Source organism: Salvelinus fontinalis, unplaced genomic scaffold (assembly GCF_029448725.1).
Source record: "Salvelinus fontinalis isolate EN_2023a unplaced genomic scaffold, ASM2944872v1 scaffold_0332, whole genome shotgun sequence".
Lineage (NCBI taxonomy): Eukaryota > Metazoa > Chordata > Actinopteri > Salmoniformes > Salmonidae > Salvelinus > Salvelinus fontinalis.
Window position 1 is genome coordinate 135,003 of NW_026600541.1, and position 13,844 is coordinate 148,846.

General features: G+C 41.9%; 1 protein-coding gene across 1 annotated transcript in view; it reads right to left on the reverse strand.

The window, feature by feature from the left end:
• Nucleotides 1-8,348: 8,348 nt before the first annotated feature.
• Nucleotides 8,349-13,844, reverse strand: part of LOC129845656 (zinc finger protein 184-like) — a 32,785-nt gene continuing 27,289 nt past the window's right edge. Inside the window, exon 8 of the mRNA XM_055913524.1 lies at nucleotides 8,349-10,802. Coding sequence (XP_055769499.1) covers nucleotides 9,850-10,802 — 953 coding nt within the window. The 3' untranslated portion in view covers nucleotides 8,349-9,849. The remainder of the gene's footprint in view (nucleotides 10,803-13,844) is intronic.

A 13,844-nucleotide genomic window follows, 5' to 3' on the forward strand; every position in this document is an offset into this window, starting at 1 on the left:
TCAAGAATCGGCTTTCTATTCCGCAACAAAGCCTCCTTCACTCACGCCGCCAAACTTACCCTAGTAAAACTGACTATCCTACCGATCCTCGACTTCGGCGATGTCATCTACAAAATAGCTTCCAACACTCTACTCAGCAAACTGGATGCAGTTTATCACAGTGCCATTCGTTTTGTTACTAAAGCACCTTATACGACCCACCACTGCGACCTGTATGCCCTAGTCGGCTGGCCCTCGCTACATGTTCGTCGTCAGACCCACTGGCTCCAGGTCATCTACAAGGCTATGCTAGGTAAAGTGCCGCCTTATCTCAGTTCACTGGTCACGATGGCTACACCCACCCGCAGCACGCGCTCCAGCAGGTGTATCTCACTGATCATCACTACAGCTAAAACCTCATTTGGACGCCTTTCCTTCCAGTTCTCTGCTGCCTGCGACTGGAACGAATTGCAAAAATCTCTGAAGTTGGAGACTTTTATCTCCCTCAACAACTTTAAAAATCTGCTATCCGAGCAGCTAACCGATCGCTGCAGCTGTACATAGTCCATCTGTAAACTACCCACCCAATTTACCTACCTCACCCCCCATACTGCTTTTATTTATTTACTTTTCTGCTCTTTTGCACACCAGTATCTCTTCTTGCACATGATCATCTGATGATTTATCACTCCAGTGTTAATCTGCTAAATTGTAATTATTCGATTTATTGCCTACCTCATGCCTTTTGCACACATTGTATATAGATTCTCTTTTTTTCTACCATGTTATTGACTTGTTTATTGTTTACTCCATGTGTAACTCTGTGTTGTCTGTTCACACTGCTATGCTTTATCTTGGCCAGGTCGCAGTTGCAAATGAGAACTTGTTCTCAACTAGCCTACCTGGTTAAATAAAGGTGAAATAAAAAAAATAAAAAATAAAAAATGTTACGGGATCTTCCTCCTTTTTCATTCTGAAAGCTTCTTCCTCTCCTTTCACCAGAACTTATTTTCTCCGTCTAGTTTAGTGAGTTTATGCTCTGGGCGATTAGCCTAGTGCAGTATGAAGTTAACACATTCGCTAATTTAAGAAGCAAATTACGTTAAAATGAACTAGTAGATACGTAAACAGAATTGTGTTCTAAACACCAAGATTAATTTACACAAGATTAGTCTAAAGAGCTTAAATGCTCCGGTTTTATGTTCGCTAGCAAACCACCGCGTTGGTTGAATCAGAGGCCTTTTGTCGCTGTTGAAGAAGCCTCCCGCCCCGTCCATTAAATTATACGTCACGCAAGAAGCATTACCTGAAAAACTCACATTGCCATCTGCTGACTGGAGTGGGTAACACAGATTGGAACAAAAATAAAGCAATGTCAAAAAAGTAATTTAAAAACCAGATGTTATGTTATCTTACTTCTTAGAGCCAAAACCTTCCTCCAGGGCTGACCTGCCCATTAGGTGACAGATTGAAGCGGATTAGGTGACAGATTGAAGAGGGCGACATTAGCTTGGAATATGCCATCCTCGTCAAATTGACCAAGGCTCATCGCTAACAACACCTCACATAATTCTGCCCAAAAACAATGAAAACTTCTCACCCAGTGGCATATGGGATATTTAGGTGAGTGTTGGTGTTGCCACATAAAGCAGTGCCCACTTTGCAAAAGGAAACATGGACAGATAGGACTCTACCTGTGTAGAGCACATGCCCCTTTACCCTGCCTGTCTCTAAAGTGCCCTTTTGGGTGGTGGTATAATTTGTATTCATTTTTTGTCATAGTTATTTTTAACCCACTGCCTGCAAGTCGTTTTTAAATTCACCTAAGTGATTTGTATTTTCCTTCAACTTTCTGAAGAGGAAACAGCCAGGAAATGCCCCTGTCTGAGTGCATTTGTCTACCACTATGTGTAGCTGTTAGTGATGATGCTAATGACAACCATCTTCTGGTTGATGGAAAAGTTTTCCCACAAACCTTGTCAATTAAATGTTAACTACAAAGTAGTCTATGTTTACCTGGCAGAATGATATCATGATTATTTGCATCAATCCAGTTGTGATTTGTTCAGCAGACTCTGCAATCACATGTGTGCTACAGAGACACCACTAACCAAGCAAGTCTCTTGCTGGTGCCACTTGAATTAAAGGGTATCTACACACAAAAATGAAAATGTCTTAGATTTTTCTCAGACGACAAAAGTGGTCTCCTTTTGTTGTTTTTTTATTAACAATGTGATTTTGAGAGCGAAAAACTGAAAAACAGAGACAATATCAGAAACCTGGAAAATTACTAAACGGAGAAAACGGAATTTGAGAAAATATATTAAATATTCTATTGATTTTCCCTCATTATGTCACACCAGACTTCGCTTTGGCTCCCCCTCCTGTCCAGTCTAGGCGTTCAGCGTTGCCGGCCTTCTAGCTGCTGCCGAACCTACTGCTGTCAAACGCCCTTCACTCATCAACCCCCGGCCTTCTAGCTGCTGCCGAACCTACTGCTGTCAAACGCCCTTCACTCATCAACCCCCGGCCTTCTAGCTGCTGCCGAACCTACTGCTGTCAAACGCCCTTCACTCATCAACCCCCGGCCTTCTAGCTGCTGCCGAACCTACTGCTGTCAAACGCCCTTCACTCATCAACCCCCGGCCTTCTAGCTGCTGCCGAACCTACTGCTGTCAAACGCCCTTCACTCATCAACCCCCGGCCTTCTAGCTGCTGCCGAACCTACTGCTGTCAAACGCCCTTCACTCATCAACCCCCGGCCTTCTAGCTGCTGCCGAACCTACTGCTGTAAAACGCCCTTCACTCATCAACCCCCGGCCTTCTAGCTGCTGCCGAACCTACTGCTGTCCAACGCCCTTCACTCATCAACCCCCGGACTTGTCTCGTCATCATTACACACACCTGGTTCCAATCGCCCCTCTATCACTGTATATATACACTCCCTCTGCCATTTTGTCTTTTTGTGGGTCATTTGTAAATGTTACTGGTTTTCCTGAGAGGAATCTCTCCTAATATTTCCTGAGTACTTTATATAGTTCACCCTGTGCCTTTTTGTTAATGAAGATATAATTTGAGCACAACAACGTTTGGGTTTTGTTCCGCTTTGATCTGTTGGTGCTGAAATAAATTCAGTCTTTCCAAACCTGAGACTGCATCCTTCCTACTCCTCTCTACACCAGTAACACATTATCTAGGATAGTGTAGAGCAGTGTTAACCAATCCTACTCCTCTCTACACCAGTAACACATTATCTAGGAGAGTGTAGAGCAGTGTTAACCAATCCTACTCCTCTATACACCAGTAACACATTATCTAGGAGAGTGTAGAGCAGTGTTAACCAATCCTACTCCTCTCTACACCAGTAACACATTATCTAGGAGAGTGTAGAGCAGTGTTAAACAATCCTACTCCTCTCTACACCAGTAACACATTATCTAGGAGAGTGTAGAGCAGTGTTAACCAATCCTGGTCCTCAATTACCACCAACAGTAACACATTATCTAGGAGAGTGTAGAGCAGTGTTAACCAATCCTGGTCCTCCAGTACCCCCAACAGTAAAACATTATCTAGGAGAGTGTAAAGCAATGTTAACCAATCCTACTCCTCTCTACACCAGTAACACATTATCTAGGATAGTGTAGAGCAGTGTTAACCAATCCTGGTCCTCCACTACCCCCAACAGTAACACATTATCTAGGAGAGTGTAAAGCAGTGTTTCCCAATGCTGGTCCTCCAGTACCCCCAACAGTACACATTTTTACTGTTGTAGAGTAACAGCTGTATCCTGAAGTGACCTTTAACCTCCCTGCTCCTCAATACTTCTTCCATTGGATCAAAGCTTCAGCCAAGTAGGATACATGATAGTGGCAACACATGTAGTTGGGTTGGATTTAGTCATGGTAGGATACATGATAGTGGCAACACATGGAGTAGGGTTGGATATAGTCATGGTAGGATACATGATAGTGGCAACACATGGAGTTGGGTTTGATATAGTCATGGTAGGATACATGATAGTGGCAACACATGGAGTTGGGTTGGATATAGTCATGGTAGGATACATGATAGTGGTAACACATGGAGTTGGGTTTGATATAGTCATGGTAGGATACATGATAGTGGCAACACATGGAGTAGGGTTGGATATAGTCATTGGTAGGATACATGATAGCGGCAACACATGGAGTAGGGTTTGATATAGTCATGGTAGGATACATGATAGTGGCATTACATGGAGTTGGGTTGGATATAGTCATGGTAGGATACATGATAGTGGCAACACATGGAGTAGGGTTTGATTTAGTCATGGTAGGATACATGATAGTGGCAACACATGGAGTAGGGTTTGATATAGTCTTGGTTAACAAAATACTTTACTCAACCTATTGTGCAGCTTTCTGTTGCAGGATCTTTTTATGGGGGGGGGTGCCCTTTGTTGTTTACACATCACACACATGGTTATGGGCTTAAAAAAGAAGTCACCAGTACCATGTCAGATACATTTTAAATGTACACATATTTGAGTTTACATCCCAATATGACACTTCATCACAGAAGACTGAAATGTAACAAAATGCCTATTGTGTTTATTGAGCTGTACACTGAGATGCTCAGTTGGTCAATATTCCCCTCCAGTGATTCCCCAACATCTTGTCAACATGTTCAATAAAAATGGATCAGATATCTAATACCAGTCTATCTTTATAGACATGTATCCACAACAAGGCTTAGGCCTCTCATATAGTCTGCAAAAAACTCTCAAAATTTTCACTTTTTTTAACATCTTTATTTTCATGCATATAACTTGTCAAAAATCATTTTTATTACCAAATTCAGTCTTTCGTGTGGACAATATTTTTTTCATGTTTTCATGACTGCTTGAGATTAGGTCCCTGAATGGTCAAAAAGCTCTTCAAATAGAAGTACGTTTATAGCACAAAATATCTTACAGGTAGGCCCTCTCTCACTCTCTCTCAACATGTCACAAGCTGAGAGGCTCCCAGAGGCAGGGCCATAAAAGGCCCCAGCTCACTCAACTGCCCCTCCCCTCTCCAGCAGCCATCAACCCAGAACATCCTGAAGACAGAACATCTAAAAGATCATCTGGGAATTCTTTCTTCCTCATGGAGCTTTTCAAAAGTGAGGTGAATATTCAATGTGATGTTTGTTCAGCGCATTCGGAAAGTATTCAGACCCCTTTACTTTTTCCACATTTTGTTACGTTACAGCCTTATTTGAAAATGGATTTTAAAAATATATATATATATTCAGCAATCTACACACAGTAGCCCATCATTTGGGGTGGCAGGTAGCCTATTGGTTAGAGCATTGGGCTAGTAACCATAAGGTTGATGGATCGAATCCCTGAGCTGACAAGGTAAAACTCTGTTGTTCTGACCCTGAACAAGGCAGTGTTCAGCGGTAGGCCGTCATTGTAAATAAGAAATTGTTCTTAACTGACTTGCCTAGTTAAATATAAAACATTTAAATGACAAAGCAAAAACAGGTTTTTAGAAACATTTATTAAAGATAAAAAATATACCATCTTTACATAACAGTAAGTATTCAGACCCTTTATTATGAGACTGTCAGAGTAAAAACCAAGCCATGAGGTAGAAGGAATTGTCTGTAGAGCTCCGAGACAGAATTGGGTCGAGGCACAGATCTTGGGAAGGGTCCCAACACATTTCTGCAGCATTGAAGGTCCCCAAGAACACAGTGGCCTCCATCATTCTTAAATGGAAGAAGTTTGGAACCACCAAGACCCTTCCTTGAGCTGGCGGCACAGCCAAACTGAGCAATAGGGGGAGAAGGGCCTTGGTCAGGGAGGTGACCAAGAACCCGATGGTCACTCTGACAGAGCTCTAGAGTTCTTCTGTGGAGATGGGAGAACCTTCCAGAAGGACAACCATCTCTCCACCTCTCCACCAATCAAGCCTTTATGGTAGAGTGGCCTGACGGAAGCCCCCCCTCAGTAAAATGCACATGACAGCCCACTTGGAGTTTGCCAAAAGGCACCAAAAGGACTTTCAGACCATGAGAAACCAGATTCTCTCGTCTGATGAAACCAAGATTGAACTCTTTGGCCTGAATGCCAAGCGTCACGTCTGGAGGAAACCTGGCACCATCCCTGGGGGGAAGCATGGTGGTGGCAGCATCATGCTGTGGGGATGTTTTTCAGCAGCAGGGACTAGGAGATTAGTCAGGATCAAGGGAAAGATGAACCGAGCAAAGTACAGAGAGATCCTTGATGAAAACCTGCTCCAGAGCACTCAGGACCTCAGACTGGGGGCGAAGGTTCACCTTCCAACAGGACAACAACCCAAAGCACACAGCCAAGACAATGCAGTAGTGGCTTCGGGTCAAGTCTCTGGTCTCTGAATGTCCTTGAGTGGCCGAGCCAGAGCCCGGACTTGAACCTGGTCTAACATCTCTGGAGAGACCTGAAAATAGCTGTGCAGCGACGCTCCCCATCCAACCTGACAGAGCTTGAGAGAGTCTGCAGAGAAGAATGGGAGAAACTCCCCAAATACAGGTGTGCCAAGCTTGTAGCGTCATACGTAATACTTATGAAAATGTTATTTTTCAGTTGTAAAAAGAAAAAAAGAAAAGAGCAACAATTTCTAAAGACCTGTTTTTGTGATGTCATTATGGGATATTGTGATGTCATTATGGGATATTGTGATGTCATTATGGGATATTGTGATGTCATTATGGGATATTGTGTGTAGATTGATGAGGGGGAAAAATGATTTAATACATTTTAGAATAAGGCTGTAACGTAGGAAAATGTTGGAAAAAGTCAAGGGGTCTGAATACTTTCTGAAGGTATTGTATATAGCCATGTTATAAAGTATGAAAAGGCTTGTTCATTCACATTTCATGAAATCACTATGACATCATCATATTTGTATATATCCTAATGAATAAACTTTGGCTGGAAACATGGTTATTATTTATTTAACAAGGTAAGTCAACTGAGAACACATTGTCATTTACAGCAACAACCTGGGGAATCATTACAGGGGAGAGAAGGGAGGATGCATGAGCCAAATTGTAAACAGTTTATATAGTTTACACAAATATTAGTCTCTTAGCTCTTATTGCAGGACTTTGAGTGTGGTACATCACCTCCCCAGTCAACCTATTGTGTGTATTGAACATTCATATTGAACAGCCTTACCTATAGAGTAGCACCACCACCCATCAGCCCATTCTCTTCTTGACTTCAAAGCTCCAGTGTATTGTATCTGTAGGAGTTCATGATTAATAATCCTATTTATTTCAAGCCCCACTAAGATGTCACCATAATATTCCTTTAAAGCCCCTCTGTCAGATATAAATCATCAGAGTGGGAAACCAACTGACATGGAAACAATGGAGCAAATGTATCACTATCAGAGGGGTGTATTATGACATCATACAGAACTACTCAGACATTCCAAATATCACTTGATTATCAGAGGGGTGTATTATGACGTCATACAGAACTACTCAGACATTCCAAATATCACTTGATTATCAGAGGGGTGTATTATGACATCAGATAGAACTACTCAGACATTCCAAATATCATATGATTATCAGAGGGGTGTATTATGACATCAGATAGAACTACTCAGACATTCCAAATATCACTTGATTATCAGAGGGGTGTATTATGACATCATATAGAACTACTCAGACATTCCAAATATCACTTGATTATCAGAGGGGTGTATTATGACATCAGATAGAACTACTCAGATATTCCAAATCAGGCTTCATCCATATCATGAAGGTGGATATTGATCCAACCATTTCAAAAGTAATGACTGGGCTGATGGAAACAGGATATGCCTTTACACTTTTATAAATGCCGACAGACGATTTGTTACTTCGTTTGACAATTTGTTTGTATATTTGTGTCAGTAAAAATGTCTAAGCGAGAAATGGCTGTGGAAACTCCTTAATGCTCAAATATTTATATAATAACAATCACATCTTAGTTAACCTGGAGTCACATGATGATATGTTGTGTGGTCCTCCCACTACGACTTGGGAACCCATGTAGTTTATTAGGCTACAGATGAAATAAGTTATGAACTTCACAGGGTGGTGAAAGAGCATGTGATGAGCTTGATGCTCCATTCCAATACATGTTGATGGTCTTATATTGGTGACATGATGATTGATGGTTGGTTGCCATTTGACAAATAAAATAATAATCTCATCATTCGGGTAACAGCGTTTATTCAACCAGTGGGAGGCTTGTAAATGCCTCCAGGAAAGTAAAACAAAGAACTCTTCATTGAGACAATGATAAACAGCAATCCGTGGGAGAATTGTGGTGGATATTATAAAATAAGGATCTGCTGGAGTCCAAGTCAAACCAAGATTCTTTATTTCTGAGCTCAGAGAGAATAACAGAGTTACACAGCGCAGTGTAGACAGTCTGAATTCTGAAGCATTGGGTGATGAGCACATATCTTTATAGTTTCCTGTTCCTGGGAGGGACTTTATTCATACAAGGACACAGGTGCAGCTGGTTTGCAACACAGAATGATACTCCCAGGAACAGGAGATTATAATAGGACAGTTTCACAAGGTTAGTCACATACTCAGTTATGTGGACACATACAATTAACGTTTTCCATTACAGAGTCTGAACATTTTCATGTCATTAAATCATCAGTGGGCCAAAAATGCAAATGTCAACAATGGAGCAAATGCATCACATCCAAATATAAATTGATTATCTGTAGTGCTGGAGGAATGACACACCCAGATAAACACATAAAAAGAGTTTTAAAAAAGGACCATTTAAAACAAGGAACCTGATCTTCTTTATATTCAAACTGACATACTCCATATTAAATTCATGTTTTCTAATAAAAACAAACAAATATATGTTTGAGTATACCTTGTACCATTTAATTTCATATGGTAAAAACAAGTAAACACATTATCAGTCAACAATATAAGACAATGGGAGCACTGTGTATGTTCTCTGATGAATTTTAAGTCAATGTGATGTGAAATATCAATATACAAGTAATTCTTCTCTTCTGTGTGGATTCTCTCATGATGTTTAAGTGACTGTGATGAGTAATATGTTTTCCCATTCGGAGCATTTTGTAAGCCTTCTCCTCTGTGTGCAGTCTTGTGTGTTATTTAAGGCTTCCTAATTTGTTAAAATGCATTGAACACTGGGAGCAGTGGTAAGGCTTCTCGACTGTGTGTATTCGCTTATGTGTTTTCAGTTGACATAAGTTGGAAAAACTCTTTCCACACTGGTAACAGTGGTACAGCTTTTCTCCTGTATGTATTCTCTCATGTATTCTCAGAGTCCCTAATATTGTAAACCGCTTTCCAAACTGGGAGCAATGGTAGGACATCTCCCCTATGTGTATTCTCTCATGTGTTTTCAGGTCCCTTAACTGGTTACAACCCTTTCCACACTGGGAGCAGTGGTACGGCTTCACCCCTGTGTGTATTGGATTGGGTGTCCTTTCTGGTTAAAACTCTTTCCAGGCCCTCTACTCTTTTCTATTTTTGCCAATGACCATACAGTTTTTTAATTCCTTAACAGTTCTAACAATCAGTTTCTTAACAGGTATTATCAATAATTGGAAGAAACAATTTCATATGGTGAAAACAGGTAAACACATTATCAGTCAACAATAAGACAACAGGAGCTGTGTATGTTCTCTGAGGAATTTTAAGTCAATGTGATGTGAAATATCAATATACAAGTAATTCTTCTCTTCTGTGTGGATTATCTAATGACGTTTAGGTGACTGTTATGAGTAATATGTTTTCCCACAGTCTGGGCTTCTGTAAGCATTCTCCGCTCTGTGTGCAGTCTAATGTGTTCTTTCAGGCTTCCTAAATGGGCAAAAGCTTTGAACCCTGGGAGGAGTGGTAAGGCTTATCCCCTGTGTGTATTCTCTCATGTTGTTTCAGCTCCCTTGACTGTTTGAAACACTGTCCACACTGGGAGCAGTGGTAAGGCTTCTCCCCTGTGTGTATTCTCTCGTGCCGTTTCAGCTCCCATGACTGGCTGAACCACTTTCCACACTGGGAGCAGTGGTAAGGCTTCTCCCCTGTGTGTATTCTCTCATGTTGTTTCAGTTCCCCTGACTGGCTAAAACACTTTCCACACTGGGAGCAGTGGTAAGGCTTCTCCCCTGTGTGTATTCTCTCGTGCCGTTTCAGCTCCCCTGACTGGCTAAAACACTTTCCACACTGGGAGCAGTGGTAAGGCTTCTCCCCTGTGTGTATTATCTCATGCCGTTTCAGATGCCCTGGCTGTTTGAAACACTTTCCACACTGGGAGCAGTGGTAAGGCTTCTCCCCTGTGTGTATTCTCTCATGTTGTTTCAGCTCCCCTGACTGGTTGAAACACTTTCCACACTGGGAGCAGTGGTAAGGCTTCTCCCCTGTGTGTATTCTCTCATGCCGTTTCAGATGCCCTGGCTGTTTGAAACACTTTCCACACTGGGAGCAGTGGTAAGGCTTCTCCCCTGTGTGTATTCTCTCATGGGCTTTCAGGTGTGCTTTCTGGTTAAAACTCTTTCCACTCTGGGAGCAGTGGTAAGGCTTCTCCCTTGTGTGTATTTTATCCCCTGTGTGTATTCTCTCATGAGCTTTAAGGGTTCCTAAAAGCTTAAAACTCTTTCCACACTGGGAGCAGTGGTAAGGCTTATCCCTTGTGTGTATTTTCTCATGTTGTTTCAGGTCCCATAAACGGTTACAACCCTTTCTACAGTGGGAGCACTGGTATCGTCTTGCTGGTTTGGACGTCCCTGGCTCTGGTTCCTCTGAGTCTGGTCTTTCTCCTGCCAAAGACACTGTGTTATCTTTAAATAGAGACCCGAATGAAACCTCCACATGATAAAACAACCTTGCTACGAGGGTAAATCCTAAATTAGATCTCTCAATAACCTGAGGCCAGTTTTAACAATTATAGTGTGATTTTAAAACAAATGTAGAGCTTCCTGGCAATTACTGCTATGTTTACATTACTTATTTATTCATCTTGTTTTACAAGTCAGAACACAAACTAGACAGTTCTAGGACACTGAAGACACAGACGTCTCTAGATTCCAATCGAGCAGGTGGTTCTAAATATATAACTTCATAGCTGTATGATACAGAATGTGACCTACACACTTCCTTGAACATAAAATAACTAAAGAAGTAATTTTGTGTGGATGTCCAAAACTTGTTTTTACGTCGAAAATACAAAGCACAAGATACAAAGAACTTGAACTTTGTGAAGCATTTATTTGGGCTGCAATTTCTAAGGCTGGTAACTCTAATGAACTTATGCATCAGAAGTAACTCTGGGTCTCCCATTCCTGTGATGGTCCTTAAAGTAATGATGGACTGTTGTTTCTCTTTGCTTATTTGAGCTGTTCTTGACATAATATGAACTTCGTCTTTTACCCAATAGGGCTATCTTCTGTATACCACCCCTACCTTGTCACAACACAACTGATTGGCTCAAACACATTAAAACCTGTTATGGCTAGGGGTTCCGCTAGCGGAACGTTTCGACAACATCCGGTGAAATTGCAGAGCGCAAAATATTTTTTTATTTATTAAAATAATTAACTTCCATGCATTCACAAGTGCAATACACCAAATTAAAGCTTAAGGAAAGAAATTCCACAACTTAACTTCTAAAAAGGCACACATGTTAATTGAAATGCATTTCAGGTGACTACCTCATGATGCTACAGTCCTCCTTTAAGACTCCATGCTACAGTCCTCCTTTAAGACTCCATAATGTTTCATCATTAGATGCTACAGTCCTCCTTTAAGACTCCATCATGTTTAGAATGTGTCTGGAAGCGCTACTCTATCTATTCTACTCTTATCCTTTCAGTTTTAATCATATTTATAATAATAATAATGTTATAATAGGTAATAACTAACTTTAATAACTAGAGTTAATACCTGCCTGGCGCCCAGACAAAACCTTTATCTTTACCCCCCTCTAACAATACCGCTACAGAATTAGCATAGTAGGCCATGTAACTTAAGGTCATCTGAAATATTTAGGACTAACTTATTCCTTGCCACCCATTCTGAAACTAACTGCAGCTCTATGTTAAGTGTTGCAGTCATTTCAGTTGCTGTGGTAGCTGACGTGTACAGTGTTGAGTCATCCGCATACATAGACACACTGGCTTAACTCAAATGTCATTGGCATGTTGTTGGTAAAGATTGAAAAAAGGTGCCAAACAGCTGCCCTGGGGAATTCCTGATTCTACCTTGATTTTGTTGTACAGGCTTCCATTAAAGAACACTGTGTTCTGGTAGACAGGTAGCTCTGGGGCGGCAGGTAGCCTAGTGGTTAGAGCGGTAGGCCAGTAACCGAAACATTGCTGGATCGAATCCCCGAGCTGACAAGGTAAAACTCTGTCGTTCTGCCCCTGAACAAGGCAGTCCTAGGCCGTCATTGAAAAAAAGACTTCGTTCTTAACTGACTTGCCTAGTTAAATAAAGTTTACATTTAAAAAAAAAACTCTTTATCCACAATATAGCAGGGGGTGTAAAGCCATACGTTTTTTTCAGCAGCAGACTATGATCGATACTGTCAAAAGCCGCACTGAAGTCTAACAAAACATCCCCAACAATATTTTTATCATCAATTTCTCTCAGCCAATCAGTCATTTGTAAGTGCTGTGCTTGTTGAACGAACTTCCCTATAAGCTGAAAGTCTCAATTTGTTTACTGTAAAATAGCATTGTATCTGGCCAAACACCATTTTTTTATTTTTTATGTAAGGGTTGGTAACAGGTTGATTGGTCGGCTATTTAAGCCAGTAAAGGGAGCTTTACTATTCTTGGGTAGTGGAATGACTTTAGCTTCCCTCCAAGCATGAGGGAACACACTTTCTAGTAGGCTTAAATTGAAGATAATGCGAATAGAAGTGGAAATATCGGCCGCTATTATCCTCAATCATTTTCCATCCACGTTGTCAGACACCAGTGACATGTCATTGTTGATTTTTTTGCCCAAAATGTCATTTAAGGTGCTCCAAAGCATTTTACAATCATTCTTCATGTCATTTATCTTTGTTTCATAGTGGAAGCTCTTTGCCACCTTCTCCTCCCTCCTGAATCCTCCTCCCCCCCCTCCTCCCTCTCTGCGGATGACTTCGTCAACCATTTTGAAAAGAAGGTCGACGACATCCGATCCTCGTTTGCTAAGTCAAACGACACCGCTGGTTCTGCTCACACTGCCCTACCCTGTGCTTTGACCTCTTTCTCCCCTCTCTCTCCAGATGAAATCTCGCGTCTTGTGACGGCCGGCCGCCCAACAACCTGCCCGCTTGACCCTATCCCCTCCTCTCTTCTCCAGACCATTTCCGGAGACCTTCTCCCTTACCTCACCTCGCTCATCAACTCATCCTTGACCGCTGGCTACGTCCCTTCCGTCTTAAAGAGAGCGAGAGTTGCACCCCTTCTGAAAAAACCTACACTCGATCCCTCCGATGTCAACAACTACAGACCAGTATCCCTTCTTTCTTTTCTCTCCAAAACTTTTGAACGTGCCGTCCTTGGCCAGCTCTCCTGCTATCTCTCTCAGAATGACCTTCTTGATCCAAATCAGTCAGGTTTCAAGACTAGTCATTCAACTGAGACTGCTCTTCTCTGTGTCACGGAGGCGCTCCGCACTGCTAAAGCTAACTCTCTCTCCTCTGCTCTCATCCTTCTAGACCTATCGGCTGCCTTTGATACTGTGAACCATCAGATCCTCCTCTCCACCCTCTCCGAGCTGGGCATCTCCGGCGCGGCCCACGCTTGGATTGCGTCCTACCTGACAGGTCGCTCCTACCAGGTGGCGTGGCGAGAATCTGTCTCCGCACC